The 13,961-nt window shown below is 53.7% G+C and overlaps 1 protein-coding gene across 11 annotated transcripts in view; it reads left to right on the top strand.

The window, feature by feature from the left end:
- NLRC5 (NLR family CARD domain containing 5) overlaps positions 1-13,961 on the top strand; it is an 84,237-nt gene that overhangs the window by 30,509 nt on the left and 39,767 nt on the right. For 5 of the 11 annotated variants that reach the window (XR_003524207.2, XM_027619115.2, XM_027619109.2 and 2 more), the window contains exons 5-16: positions 2,135-2,203; positions 3,096-4,770; positions 6,032-6,115; positions 6,263-6,346; positions 7,760-7,843; positions 7,968-8,057; positions 8,702-8,761; positions 9,933-9,992; positions 10,147-10,212; positions 10,690-10,773; positions 12,623-12,706; positions 13,645-13,734. Coding sequence is in view for 10 of the 11 variants with exons in the window: in XM_027619115.2 (XP_027474916.1) it covers positions 2,135-2,203; positions 3,096-4,770; positions 6,032-6,115; positions 6,263-6,346; positions 7,760-7,843; positions 7,968-8,057; positions 8,702-8,761; positions 9,933-9,992; positions 10,147-10,212; positions 10,690-10,773; positions 12,623-12,706; positions 13,645-13,734 (2,530 nt within the window). In the remaining variant the exon portion in view is untranslated. The remainder of the gene's footprint in view (positions 1-2,134; positions 2,204-3,095; positions 4,771-6,031; positions 6,116-6,262; positions 6,347-7,759; positions 7,844-7,967; positions 8,058-8,701; positions 8,762-9,932; positions 9,993-10,146; positions 10,213-10,689; positions 10,774-12,622; positions 12,707-13,644; positions 13,735-13,961) is intronic. The other 6 variants (XM_035725126.1, XM_035725124.1, XM_035725125.1 and 3 more) reach the window with 3 other exon arrangements.

Below are 13,961 nucleotides of genomic sequence, written 5' to 3'. Positions count from 1 at the left end.
CAGTTTTCCCAGCACCATTTTTTGAAAAGATTGTCCATTCCCCATTAAATGGACTTGGCACTCTTGTTAAAAATTATTTGACCGTATATGTGAAGTTTTCTTTCTGGGCTCTCTATATCTGTCTTTATGCCAGTGCCACACTGTTTTGATTACTGTAGCTTTGTAGTAAGCTCTGAAATCAGGAAGTGCGAGTCCTCCAACTTTGTTCTTTTTTCAGGAGTTTTTTTAGAATTTCGTCAGCCTCACGAATTTTAGGATCGGTTTTCTTATATCTGCAGAAAAGGTCACTGGGATTTGATGGGAATTGTGTTGAATCTGTAGATTGTTTGGGGTAAGATTGCCATCTTAGCAATCTAAAGTCTTCCAGGCCATGTGCCTGGGATGCATTTCCATTTATTTACACCTTCTTTAATTTCTCTCAACAATGTTTTGTAGTTTTCATTTCAAGAAGCTGTTTTCCACCTTCTTGGTTAATGTTTAAGCATTTTATTCTTTCAGTGCTTTCGTAAATGGAATTGGTTTCGTAATTTCCCTTTTAGGTTGTTCATTGTGTGTAGAAATGCAGCTCATTTTTGTGTGTTGACTTTGTATCCTGCTACTTTGCTGAATTCATTTATCAGTTCCGAAGAACCTTTTCATGGAGTTTTTAAGGTTTTCCACGTATAAGACCCTATCTTCTGCAAACAGGTTTTACTTCTTCCTTTCCAATTTAGATGTGTTTTATTTCTTTTTCTTGCCCAATTGCTCTGGCTCGGACTTTCTACTACTATGTTGCATAGAGGTGGTGAAAGCAGTCATCCTTGCCTTGTTCCTGATCTTTTTTTTTTTTTTTAAGATTTTATTTATTTATTTGGCAGAGAGAGAGCAGGAGACCACAAGCAGTGGGAGCGGCAGAGGGAGAGGGAGAAGCAGACCCCCTGTCGGCAGGGAGCCTGATGCGGGCTCAATCCCAGGACCTTGGGATCATGACCTGAGCCGAAGGCAGTCGCTTAACCAACTGAGCCACCCAGGCGCCCCAGCCTTGTTCCTGATCTTAAAGGGAAAGCTTTCTGTCTTTCACCATTGTGTCTGATGATGGCTGTGCACTAAGAACCTTTATTTCTATAGAAGTATGGGCTTTTTACTTACAGCTGTCCATGGCAGTAACATCAACAGGCTTTAACAGAAAACATCCACCCCATAATCCCAGCTCCCCAGCAGATCAAAACCGTTTAGTTCTGTCCCTTCTGGCCCGTGTCATTGAGGTGGCATAATTATCACATGGCTGTGACCAGACCTGAATGATATTTAGCCAGTGGGTCCCCTATTGATAGAGGACTTGACAGAACGTTAAAATACCCTCAAACTGGTTCCCGTCCCTCTCTGGGATCCCCCAGTCTCCCTGCAATCCCGCACTGAGAAACCTCACACCTGGCAGGGCGAGGGGCCTGCTCAGGGGCTGCTCTGACCGGTCCCCAATGCCTGGCCGTGGGAGTACCCTGCCTTACTTCTCCCCGACGCCTGGCCGTGGGAGTACCCTGCCTCACTTCTTCACGTTCTTCCCTCAGTCTTCTTGCATTTCCTCCTCCCCTCCTTTCTCTCTCCCATTCCTTCTTGTTTTCCTTCTTCCTGTCTTCCTTTCCCAACCTCTTCAGAAAGGCATTAAAGTGACTCTTGACAATCTACAACCAGACGAGAATTCGAGAAACCAATTGAGGAAGTGAGGAAGTGTGGGAGATGGGACATAAGGGTGATCAAACACACTGACCCCAGAGGGAGGCCGGCCCAGCCACGCCCGTTGGAAAATCCACTTTTCTAACCACCAGTAGCCTCGACAGACCTGGATCTATCCCAGGCCATTCAGTGCTCCGGGCTGAGTGTTTCTGAGGCTGCTGGCTGTGGGCCCAGCTCCCTGCATCCTGGACTGGGAGATCCCCCAGGCCAGAGCCTCTGGGCCTCTCACCCAGGCCTGGGACCCACTTCTGCAAACAGAGCTGGTATTGATGGAGCCTCTGCCCGCTGCCTGCCTTCACTCAGTCCCTGGGTGCAGCGACATTTGTCTGCCTACTGCCTGATGTGCTCCCCAAAGGTGCTCAGTGCCCCCTCAGCCCAGGCCCCCAAGCTTCACCCTTTACTCTTCTCTCATTCTTTCCAGGCCTCAAGCGGCCTTATCAGGGCTGTGGGTCCTCACCCCACCCGAAGCAGTGCAAGAAGCAGCAGCTAGGTGGGTATCAAGGCTGGGAAGGACCCAGACATAAGGACCTGTCTTGGGGCCAGGACACAGATCCTGGACTCCGTGCCCTGCTGATAAGCCTCCAGGAGCCCAGCGACTCTTGTCTTCCTTCCAACAGAGATGGATTGGAGGTCCTGGGTGGGCAGAGGAGAGGTGACCAGTAGGACCTCAGACCTGGGCCCTCACTGGCCAGTTTAGAGATGGGCAGAATACCAGGGAGACCCCCCACCACCACCACCACCACAAGGCATGGGAGCTGCTGAGGACCAGCCAGGCAGGAGGGAGTAGAGAAGACAGAATTTTTCTCATTCTCTGCCAGTTGTCCAGAAGAATCCTGTTCTCAACCACCTGTCTCCAGCATCCCCTGACAGCGGCCCTGGTTCTTCCCCTGGGCCACCCAAGCTCTCCCAGGGATCCAGCAATTAGAAAGTCAATGCCCGGCATAGTAAGGGCCCAGCTCCAGTTCTGATTGGCCAATGCCTAGGCCTACAGGTCGTTAGCACTCACCCCTGGGCGTCGCAAAACTGAAATGTTGGGAGGGGAACAGGCTACTCAGATACACAGTTAAGAGGTTGTTCTAAGATCTTGCAAAGGACCCCCCCGCCGCCCCCACCCGGCTCACTGACAACTTTACACTATCTATATTGTTGCAAAACAAACAGAGCCATGATCTACACTCCCCCAGCCAGACTTCTCCATTTAAATGGCCCCCAGAACCAGTGCTTCTGTGGAACCAGTTCCTCCTAGGAATTGTGCATTCTTGCCAGTCCCTACCCCCTTGCACACACAGCTGAGGCTACAGGCTCCCAACGACCAGTACTGGGGTGAGGGGATCTAGGGGTGGGAGGCCTCCTGCCCTCATGCCTCTCCCTGCGCCCTGCAGAGCTGGCCAGGAGGTACCTGCAGCTGCTGAAGACTTCTGCCCAGGAGCGCTATGGCAGCCGGATCCCGGGGCCAGGGCAACCCCTTGCCTTCCACCAGGCCTACATCCCCCCAATCCTGCAGTGGAGCCGGACCACGGCACCCTTCAACACCCAGGAGGGGGCCACCCTGGGGGACCCCAAGGCAGAAGATGGCACTGATGTGAGCATCCAGGACCTCTTCAACACCAGGGCCAACAAGGGCCCGAGGGTGACGGTGCTCCTGGGCAAGGCGGGCATGGGCAAAACCACCCTGGCCCACCGACTCTGCCAGAGGTGGGCTGACGGTCAGCTGGACCGCTTCCAGGCCCTGTTCCTTTTCGAGTTCCGCCAGCTCAACCTGATCACACATCTCCTGACGCTGCCCCAGCTCCTTTTTGACCTGTACCTGAGCCCTGAGGCGGGCCCTGACTCGGTCTTCCAGTACCTGGAGGAGAACGCTGACGGAGTCCTGCTGATCTTTGATGGGCTGGACCAGGCCCTCCACCCCCATTCCAGCAGGGAGAAGGAAGGTCCTGAGGACCCAAGTCCGGCCCTTGCCCTCTTCTCTGGCCTCTGCCGGGGGACCCTGCTGCCTGGCTGCTGGGTACTGGCCACCTCCCGTCCAGGGAAGCTGCCCAACTGCCTGCCCACAGAGGCAGCCACGGTCCACATGTGGGGTTTTGACAGGCCGCGGGTGGAGGAGTACATGGTCCGCTTCTTCACGGACCAGCTGCGGCAGGAGGCGGCCCTGGCCGAGCTGCGGAAAAACAGACATCTCCAGAGCATGTGCGCGGTGCCTGCGCTCTGCCAGGTCACCTGCCTTTGCCTCCACCATCTGCTCCCATGCAGCTCTCCAGGCCAGTCTGCGTCCCTCCTGCCCACCGTGACTCAGAACTATGTGCAGATGGTGTCCATCCTCGGCCCCCGAGGGTACCCGCCTCCCGAGTCCCTGCTGGACCTCAGTGAGGTGGCCCTGAGGGGCCTGGAGACCGGCAAGGTTATCTTTTCTGTAGGAGACATCCGTCCGTCCACGATGGCCTTCGGGGCTGCCCTCGGCTTGTTGACCTCCTTCTGCGTCTGCACGGGCCCCGGGCACCAGGGTACAGGCTATGCCTTCACCCACCTCAGCCTACAGGAGTTTTTTGCTGCCTTGTACCTGATGGCCAGCCCCAAGGTGGACAAAAATGCACTTGCCGGCCACGTCGCCCTCAATTCTCGCTGGGTGCTACGGACCAAAGCTCGGCCGGGGCTCCTAGACCACCTCCCCTCCTTCCTGGCGGGGCTGGCGTCGTACGCCTGCCGGCCCTTCCTCAGCCACGTGGCCCGGCGGGATGGGACGTGGGTGGGTGCCAAGCAGGCTACGGTGATGCAGGCCTTGAGGAAGTTGGCCACCCGCAGGCTCACGGGGCCGAAGGTTGTAGCACTCTGTCACTGCGTGGGGGAGACCCAGGAGCCCGAGCTGGCCAGCCTTGTGGCCCAAAGTCTCCCCTGTCACCTGTCTTTCCACAATTTCCCACTGACCTTTGCCGACCTGGCTGCCCTGACCAACATCTTGGGGCACAGGAATGCCCCTATTCACCTGGATTTTGAGGGCTGCCCCCTGGAGCCCCACTGCCCTGAGGCCCTGGCAGGCTGTAAGCAAGTAGAGAATCTCAGGTGAGAGCAGGGTCAGGGGAGGACTGGGGAGGACCTGGGAGGGAACTGGGCTTCGGGAGGGTGGAGTCGGTCAGACCCTTCCCGCAGGAGCCTGGGTGTGAATCTCAAACATCAGAACAGGGAGTCTGAACTGTGTGTGCCTCAGCCTGAGAGCCGGTGCGAAAGCTCCCTTCCTCCCAAGACCTTAGGGCCCAGTTGGCTCTCAACTGGACATTGTTCTCGTGGTTGCTGGGCTTTCAGTCTCTCTCCCTCTCAGCCGTGGGCTGGAGCCTCTGACTCCAGATGTGGTTTAACTTTGGGCAGGTTATTTAACCTCTCAGCCTGAGTTTCTTCATCCCTAAAATGAATCAGTAATAATACTCACTACATGAGGTTGTTGTGAGAGCCAGATAAGAGAATGCCAGGAAAACCCTCCTTAGGGAGGGTTAATATGTGCAGTAGTAGCGAGAGAAAAGGTGAGGCTGAGAGAACCCACCCCCACCCCCAAATGCAGTGGATTAAATAATGTTGAATTTTGTTTCACTGGCATGGAGCACTCGGAAGTAAGTGGTCCGGGTCCCTGAGATGGCTCAGCTCCACGTGGTCATGCAGGGACCCAGATCCCTTCCACTGATGCTCCACCATCTCCTTGGGCATCTGGATCTGCATGGTCAAAGCTGGGTCACGGGCATATCCGCGCTCTGACTTAGGGGAAGGGAAGGGGAGCACGCCTTAGATGTACCCAGCGTGTTAAAGCCCACACACACTGAGATGGGGCACATCCCTTCTGCTCACCATCCAGTGGTGGGAACATAGCTGCTCTAGCTATGTTCTGAGCTGCACGGGAGGCTGGAAATGCCGCCGGTTAGGGCGCTACCCACAGAGAATGGGTTTCAGTGGGCAGTTAGCAGCCTCTGCCATAATCCGTATTTGTTATTACTACAAACAAGAGCTACTACCACTACTGTAACTATTTTTTTTAAGATTTTATTATTTATTTGACAGAGAGAGACACAGGGAGACAGGGAACACAAGCGGGGGGGAGTGGGAGAGGGAGAAGCAGGCTTCCCGCTGAGCAGGGAGCCCGATGCGGGGCTCGATCCCAGGACCCTGGGACCTTGACCTGAGCCGAAGGCAGACGCTTAACGACTGAGCCACCCAGGCGCCCCCACTCCTATAACTATTAACTATTCAGTTCCATCTGTCAGAGGAAGGGGTGGGTGATGGCTTCTAAGCCCTGCTCAGCACTGAGCCTCTGCTACCTTGCCTCTTCCTGTGGCAGCTTTAAGAGCAGGAAATGTGGGGACGCCTTTGCAGAAGCCCTCTCCAGGAGCCTGCCAACAATGCGGAGCCTGAAGAAGCTGGGGTGAGCCAGGGCTTGGGTCCAAGAGGGATCCTCAGCTGGATATGCCTGGAACTCTCCCCTCTCCTTTTGACCCTGCACAGGGCAGATTCCTGGCCTGCCCCCTTTCCCCACCCCCATTCCTTCCCACCACCTTTGCTTACGCTGTAGGTTAGCAGGAAGTAAGATCACTGCCCGAGGCATCAGCCACCTGGTGCAGGCTTTGCGCCTCTGTCCACAGCTGGAAGAGGTCAGGTGAGTGAGCTCCAAGATGACCTGCTGGCTAAGGGGGACAAGTCACTTCCCAGGTCCCTGGGCTCCCCATCCCCACCCCAGAGCCTGTAATGAGTCCTGCATTTTCCATCAGGATCTGGACAGTTTTTCAGTGAGATCCAGAGAGGGGAGGCATTGGTCCAAGAACTGGATGGGTCTGGATCCAAACACAAGGCTGCCAAAGACCCTCAAGCACCGCTTCCTTCATCTGATATTTTCGGCTGTCTTGAAGGACCTTGAACTTTGAGGCCCCTTCCCCCTCTTTCTGTGACCTTGAGAGAAGGGATGGCCGTGTGTAGGCAGGTGTCAGGCACAGTGGGCACACATAAATGCATGAAACACACATATACCTTCACACTCGTGCATGTGTGTGCACACTGGCACTCGCCTGCTCACTTAAATGTGTTCCCCTCACTTGCACATTCATAGGTGTGTGCACACCTGTGCACACTTAGATCCACATACACATTTAGATGCAAGTACGTGCTAACTGAGCGCATATCTGCAAATATATTCCTGCCCTGTGTTTGTGATGAGTAGCCTGAGAGGGGTAGGGCCGGGGAGCCTTCTCAGCAGCTCATTGGCAGAACCACCACTAGTTGTTATGGCACCTTTATGAGATTTAGAAAGGCACCGTTTTGTCCAGAGACATGCAGCGTGGCATTAGGTCATTCTGCTTGTTGAGTGGAGTGTTAGCTGGACCACAGCTCCTATCCCCTCAGCTGGGTGCCTTTCTTTCTGTGGGATCACTGGCTGATAGGAGAAAAGACTAAGGTCACTCTCAGTAATCAGGGGTAAATAAGTGTCAACATGTTCACATTTCTAAACCTCTGCACTAACCAGAGCAATCTTGCACAAAGGTACCCTCGTACTTCTGTCCCTCTGGCTAGGAACTCAGGCAAGGCTGGGTTGTGGACCCCATTTGACAGATGAGGAATGTGAGGTCAGAAGAAATGTGCTTGGTCTAAGGTTCTGGGTGAGTCGAGGCCAGAGCTGGGGCTGGAAGCAGCATCTCTTGTATCCCAGTCTAGACTCTGCTCATCACCCCAAGAGCCAAGAGGCCCTGATAAACTGGATGGCCTCAGGCACATCCCAGACATTGCCCTGAGAGCAGTGTGCTGGGTGTCCTCATTCCACCTCACGAGGCCTTCACAGCCCATCATCTTGGGCCACTCGGCAGGAACAACCCCATTGGGGCTGAATAGGGACAGAAGTGAGGCCAGCAGAGGTATTCTCCTCCTAGCTGGGCCTACTGGATACTGTGGAGCTGGTTACCACCACATTGTGGGCCTATGACTTGTGTCTCCTCCATGAGGGCAGCCGTGTCACCTGCCAACTGGGGCTCCCAAGGCCCCCAACTCCATGGCTGAGGGACTGGACCTTGGTCTCTTGCAGCTTTCAGGACAACCAGCTCAAGGACTGGGCTGTGCTGAACATCGTGGAGGTACTTCCTTGTTTGCCACGGCTCCAGAAGCTTGAGTAAGCCGTCTTTCCACACACCCCCACCCCTGCCTGAGCCACCCACCTCCCCTGGAGAGCAAAAAAAGTCTGGGGCCCATGGGATACAGGATTCACTCCTGATACCCTTGTCCCGATCTTGCAGCCTGAGCCGCAACAATGTGTCCGTGTCAACCTTACTCTGCTTGACAAAGGTGGCGGTCGCATGCCCTACTGTCAGGACCCTGCAGGTCAGGTGAGCCCAAGGAGTGGAATCTGAGCCTTCAGAGGCTGGAGAAAGGGGGAGGGGAAGGTAGGGAGTGGGAAATGGAGCGCCGCGTATGCAATAGCTACGCTTGTGTGCCTGAATCTGTTTTATTCACATCGGTATCTCCAGAGCCTAGCTCAGGCCTGGCACCTGGTACTCAGTGGGTAGTGCTGAGTAGAATGATGATGGATGGGTGGATGGGCGGAGGGTGGAAGGAATGAGTCAACGCGTCTAGGAAGCATAGCGAAGGAATCATGAGCCGCGAGTTGCTCTCCGTGGTGCTGAACTGGGGTTTCCTGTTTGGATTACGGAGTGGGTCAAGTGCCATGCCTCTTAACCCTAAAATACTGTAACTCCCACAAAAACTCTTTGCATTCCTAACTTTTTAAAGTCTTCTCTGTAAATATTGTTTTCCTGACTTTTAAAGAATACTCTCTCGGGATTCATCGAGCAACGACATAGTCACAAATTTTACTTGTCTGATTTGGGGCATTTCTGCCAGTTGTTTCTTTGTCGGTTATAATAAAATCAGCTTTCTCTGGATGTTCGGGGCTGCAAGGGGTGTGCAGGCAGCGGGTGATGTGCTGGTTTCCAGTCCATTGGTCTCATGGCTTGGTGTCTGACTTTTGCAGGGAGGGGGACCTCATCTTCCTTCTTTCTCCGCCCGCAGAAACTGCTGCAGAGCTGCGAGGGTAAGAACCTAGGGAGGGGGTGGGTGTGGGCTCATTCTGAGGAGCAGTCTGGGCTCAAGCAGTCGCAGGGTAAGGTAGCCAAGAGAGCCCGTGAAGAGCTGGAATGTGGGGATTGTTCTTGCTATGGCTGCCTGAGAAAGGGCTTTCTTTTCAGAGTTGGCAAAGGACTTTACCTTCTTCTAGCGTATCTGGACCACATCTGGTTCCTGTGGTGGGGGAGCATCCCCAGAAATCTCAGAGCAAGTCAGACCCTTAGGGAAGGCATGAATATACTGTTAGATTGGTGTTACTATGTGGGGGAAGCTCCAGAAAACACTTCCATCTGAAAGTTGGGGGGGGGAGGCAATGATGATACCCACATCTCAGAGTTACTCTGAGGATTAAATGAATTAACACATTGAAAGTGCTTAAAACACTGCTGACATCCAGATGGCACTCAGATGCTGGCTAATCCAGCTGTGCATGGATTCCAGCTTGGCTGGTCCTGCATGGGCAAAGAAAGGGAAGCAGCCTTTCCATGAGAGAACATTCCAGCTGGACTTATTCACACTCGTCCCTGGCTGAGACTCACAGACAGATGATGTTATATGTCCTTGGGCAAGTCCTTTCCCTGATCTGAACTTCAGTTTTCTCCCCCATACAACGATCGAGTAGGACCAAGGTCTTTTTCCCCTCCAGGTGTACAGAGCTATGATGCCCAATATGGTAGCCCCTAGCCACAAGTGGCTATTTAAAGGCATATTAGTTAAAATTAAGTAAAATGAACATTTAAGTTTACCAGCCACATTAGCTGTATTTCAGGTACTCAGTGGCCATGGGGAGACTAGTGTCTCCCCCAGTGGATGGCACAGATACAAAACATTCTCATCATTGCGGAAAGTTCCGTTGGACAGCGCCAGTCTAGAGGTCTGTGAAAACCTGGGTAATGACGTTCCAGCTTCTCTGCAGTCCCCACCCCTCCCCTGGCCCAGTGGGAGAGAGCCTGGAGGTGCCGTGGCTCCCACAGCCTGGACCCACACACAGTCCATGCTCCCAGCCTTTTGAACCACAGGTGGCATGTATACAAATGGAGGGCTTCACAACATGGAAATAGCAGCTTCTTTTTACTAAGCTTCAATTTTGTGCCCATGCTGGGCGCTTGACCGTGCATCGTCTCATTTTAATCCTTCAGTCAATCTGCGTCAGATACTGTCATCCCATCTTGGAAGAGAGACCATGGAAGCTCAGATAGGTGAAGTGGCTTGCCCAAGGCCAGAATTTGAGTAAAGCCTACTTGCCCTCAAACCTTTTGCTCTTGCTGCTTTTCTGAATAGCACCTTTAGCACCTCCAAACAATCAGGCCCTGGAATCTAAGACAAGGCCAATGTTGGATTTGTTCTTGCCAGAGCGCCAGACCTACAGGGAAATGCCAGCCAGAGGAAAGAGGCTCAGAGCAGAAGCCTGACACTCAGGTACCTCTGTGGGCTCGATTGCCTTAAGGGGAGGGATGTGATATGGGGGGAGGGCGCCTTCCGAGGAGAGGTAGAGCAGGGGCAAGGAGGATAAAAGGAAAAACAGGCATGGAGCAGAGAAAGGACTTTAAGCCATCCTGGCCTGAATAAGGAGCATCGGCCATAACAACAGTAATGACAACTAATTTAATGGGCCCTTGCTACATACTGGGCACTGTAGTGTTTTATATCCATTACCTCACTGTAATTCTTTTGGAAACCCTGCCAAGTACACTTTATTATTCCTATTTGATAGAGGAGGACACTGAGGCCAAGGGCCTTGTCCAAGATTGTTCAGTTACTAAGAAGCAGGGCCAGGATGAGACCCCAGGTTTGTCTGCTTCCTGACTCCCCCAGCTCCCACACCCGGCGGTGGCCCTTGGGGCCGGAGGAGGTGTGGTCTAGCTTCTTGCCCTGAGCCCCTCTGCCTCACTCCAGGCTCCAGCAGTGTCAGCTCAGGGTCCATGACGTGCAGGAACTCATAGCCCAGCTCCAGGAAGGCCCCCGCCTGGACGATGTAGAGTGAGTATCGCGGGAAGTGCTGGGGTGGGAGATGGGGGGGGGCAGGGCAGTGTCTGAAGGGCCTCCACTTTGGGTGCGTGGTGTAAGGAAGGGCATGATGCCTCATTAAGAATTTGGGGAACTCAGACCATCATGACAGCTACCACTGTTTAGCACTTGCCCTGGACCAGGCTTTTTTGCATACATCCTCTCATTTAATCTTCCCATCTCTGTGATGTAAGTCTTATTACTATGCACACTTCATAGAGGAGGAAATTAAGCAACACAGAGGTTAAGTTTGCTCAAGGTCACACGTCTAGGAAGAGTCCAGGCCAGGATTCAGGCTCAGACAGTCTGACTCCCACCGGCCTCGTCCTTGTAACCAGTGTTACTGAGAGCTGCAAAGTGGAGACCTCATCACACATGTCTTCCAAACCACAGCCCTCAGGGTCCCCTCCCTTGTCTTCTTCCCAGAGTAGAGTGAGACCGCCTTCTCTTTTGGGGCTGGAGAAATTCCATGAATGCCCAGCTCCTTTGTGAGTAGGGCTTAGGGATTGGTAGAGGTCCTGTCATGTCCTCCCAGGAGGGGATCCCTGCTAGGGCGATCCCAGGAAATCAGATGGCTGTGAGGGTGGAGTGATGGAATGCCATAAGGTGTTGTGAGGTGAGTGGCCTCACCCTAGGGAATGATGAATGGGTGAGGGCCTTGGTGACCAAAGCTTGAGCCTTGACATTGTCCCACTGGGAGAACCAAGACAGGATTAGAAGGTGTTTATACAAAACACACGCTTCCACCCAGCTGGACATCACCAAGCCTGACCACCCCCTACCTGCCCCAGGTGCACTCACCCACAGTATGGCCCCATCACCCACCTGGCTACACAGGCCAGGCATCTCTCAGCTCCCTGTCCTCCCCTCATAGGCAGCCCATCCCAAGTCCACCTACCACTTACATAGCTCTCAACACCACCCTCTTTTCATCCAGCTCCCCAGGCCAAACCACTCTCACTCCTCACCTGGATGACCCCATCAGCCTCCTCACTGGGTTTCCTGCTTCCACACTGGCCATTTCCACGTGGCAGAGAGTAAACTACATTTCACTGCTGCCTGCCCCCCCCTTTACTCCTTCCCACTGCTCATAGTTGAAGCCCAAATCCTAAAATCCTGCATGATCTAAAACGCTGCCTCCAACCCACCAAGGCCCATCTGACTCTGTCCTGCCACTGAAATCTTTGATCCTGACACACTGTCTCCCTTTCAGCTCTGCCAGTGAGCTATGCCCCAGGGCCTTTGAATGAGCCGTTCCCAATACCAGGAACACCCTCCCCCATTTCTCTCCCGCCCCTTACCTATTGAGCTCCTAGTTTTGTTTTGGTTTTTTTTGTTTTGTTTTTGAGCTCCTAGTTTTTCAAGCAAGTAGTTCAAACATCAGGGAAACCTTCCCTGATCCCCCTGGTAGATCTGATGCCCCTATAACCATGGAGTTTATCATAAGAAGCAATTATGCAGGTTGAAGCTTAAAAAAGCAGCTGAGGGTGGGGCCTTGAAATCAGGCTGCCTGGGTTCAAATCCCAAGTCCACCTTTTAGGAGGTGCTTTAAACGCTCTAAACCTTGGTTTGCTCATCAGTAAGATGAGGATAATAATAGTGTCTGCTCCACAAGGTCCTTGTGAGGATTAAATGCCCAGTAATGGTAGAAGCAGTTGGGACAGCGCAGGGCACGTCATACACAGCCGTGCAGCATCCATCATTATTAGGGCTCATTTACTGGAGTGCTGCTTTGGCTAAAGCCAAGGAGGGACTGTGTGAGTGCAGAGGCTAGGGGGGACCCCACCCCACCAGCACAAGGCATCGGGCCCCTCTGTCTCAGCCTTTCAGGAAACCAGCTGGACGATGAAGGCTGTCGACTGATGGCAGAGGCCGCATCTCAGCTGCACATCACCAGGAATCTGGAGTGAGTTGCCAGCGTCACTATTGGGTGATGGGGAGGGGAGCCCTGGAGAGAGCCCCACCTGGTCCTTGCCACCCCGATCTGCATGCCTGCAGTGGCCTAGTGCTTCTCCACTGACCTCTCCCCCAGCACCAGCAAAGTTGGAGCGGTCTGCCCATGACTTGCCTTTGCCTCTGTCTCAGTTCCAGTTACTAAAACCCCTTGGGTGTGTAGAGCGTGTTCCTCGTACATCAGGGGCTTGTGTTCCAGTTCATCCTTGCAACAGCCCTGGGGTGTGGTGGGGTGTTGCAGTGGGTGTTTCATTAGGGTTTGGAGTGGATGGGTTTTGTGGTGTTGGAGTGGGAAGAGGCGTGTTAGGGTGGGGGCACAGTGCCCCGAGGTAAAGGGGTGGGTTGTTGGGGTGGTGGGATGGAAAGAAAGGGTAGTAGGCTGCTGGATGTGCTATGGTGTTACACGGTATCAGGTGGGGTGGTGTTTGGGTGGGATGTGTTGAGGTTTTAGCATCAAGCGTGGGTTGGGTAGGGGAATGTTGAGGTTGAGTGACAGTGGTTTGGGGCCTTGCCTTGGGAGTTCAGTCCTGACTCTGTCACTTAGTAGCCTTAACATCATTTAATGTCTCTGGGCCTCAGTTTCTCCATTTGTAAAATGGGATTAAAATGGTGGTGATTTGACAGACCAGGAAACAGGCTCAGAGAGGTAAAAACGGTAAGTCACTTCTCACTCAAGCTGTAGAACCTTATTCTCTGAGTGGGACACGAAGTCATGCAGCTCTTGGCTCATCCACGTGGGCCAGAATCCTTCGAGACACCCTGGTTAAGGACCCAGGACATCCCCAGAGTGACGGTCAGCAAGCTACTTTGTGCCACGAGGAGGGGACTGGAGCTGTCTAGGCCTGAGGACTTGAGCTGTCTGCTGACTGCCCGCCCCCCCCCCCCCCACAGCCTCAGCGACAACGGGCTCTCTGTGGACGGGGTGCATTGTGTGCTGAGTGCGGTGAGCACGTGCCAGGCCCTGGCAGACCTACACATCAGGTAGGACCTCCCAGTGGACCACTGTTACCCCCTCCTGCCTCCAGCCTGGAGCTCGGGGGCTCTTCCACCATTCTCTCTAAGACCTTAGCATTCTTTCTGGGCCAGGCCTTTGGGACCTGAAGATGCTGCTGGAGCCCTGCCCACACCCTCTTTTCCCAGCTGCTCTCAGTTTATACCTTCTCCAGGGAACTACCCCGGGGCCAATAGGAGCCAGTGGTGCCTGGGTG

The sequence above is a fragment of the Zalophus californianus genome, chromosome 17 (assembly GCF_009762305.2).
Source record: "Zalophus californianus isolate mZalCal1 chromosome 17, mZalCal1.pri.v2, whole genome shotgun sequence".
In the NCBI taxonomy this organism is placed as follows: domain Eukaryota; kingdom Metazoa; phylum Chordata; class Mammalia; order Carnivora; family Otariidae; genus Zalophus; species Zalophus californianus.
The sequence above is the reverse complement of the archived record's forward strand: the minus strand, read 5'-3'. Positions and strand labels throughout refer to the sequence as shown.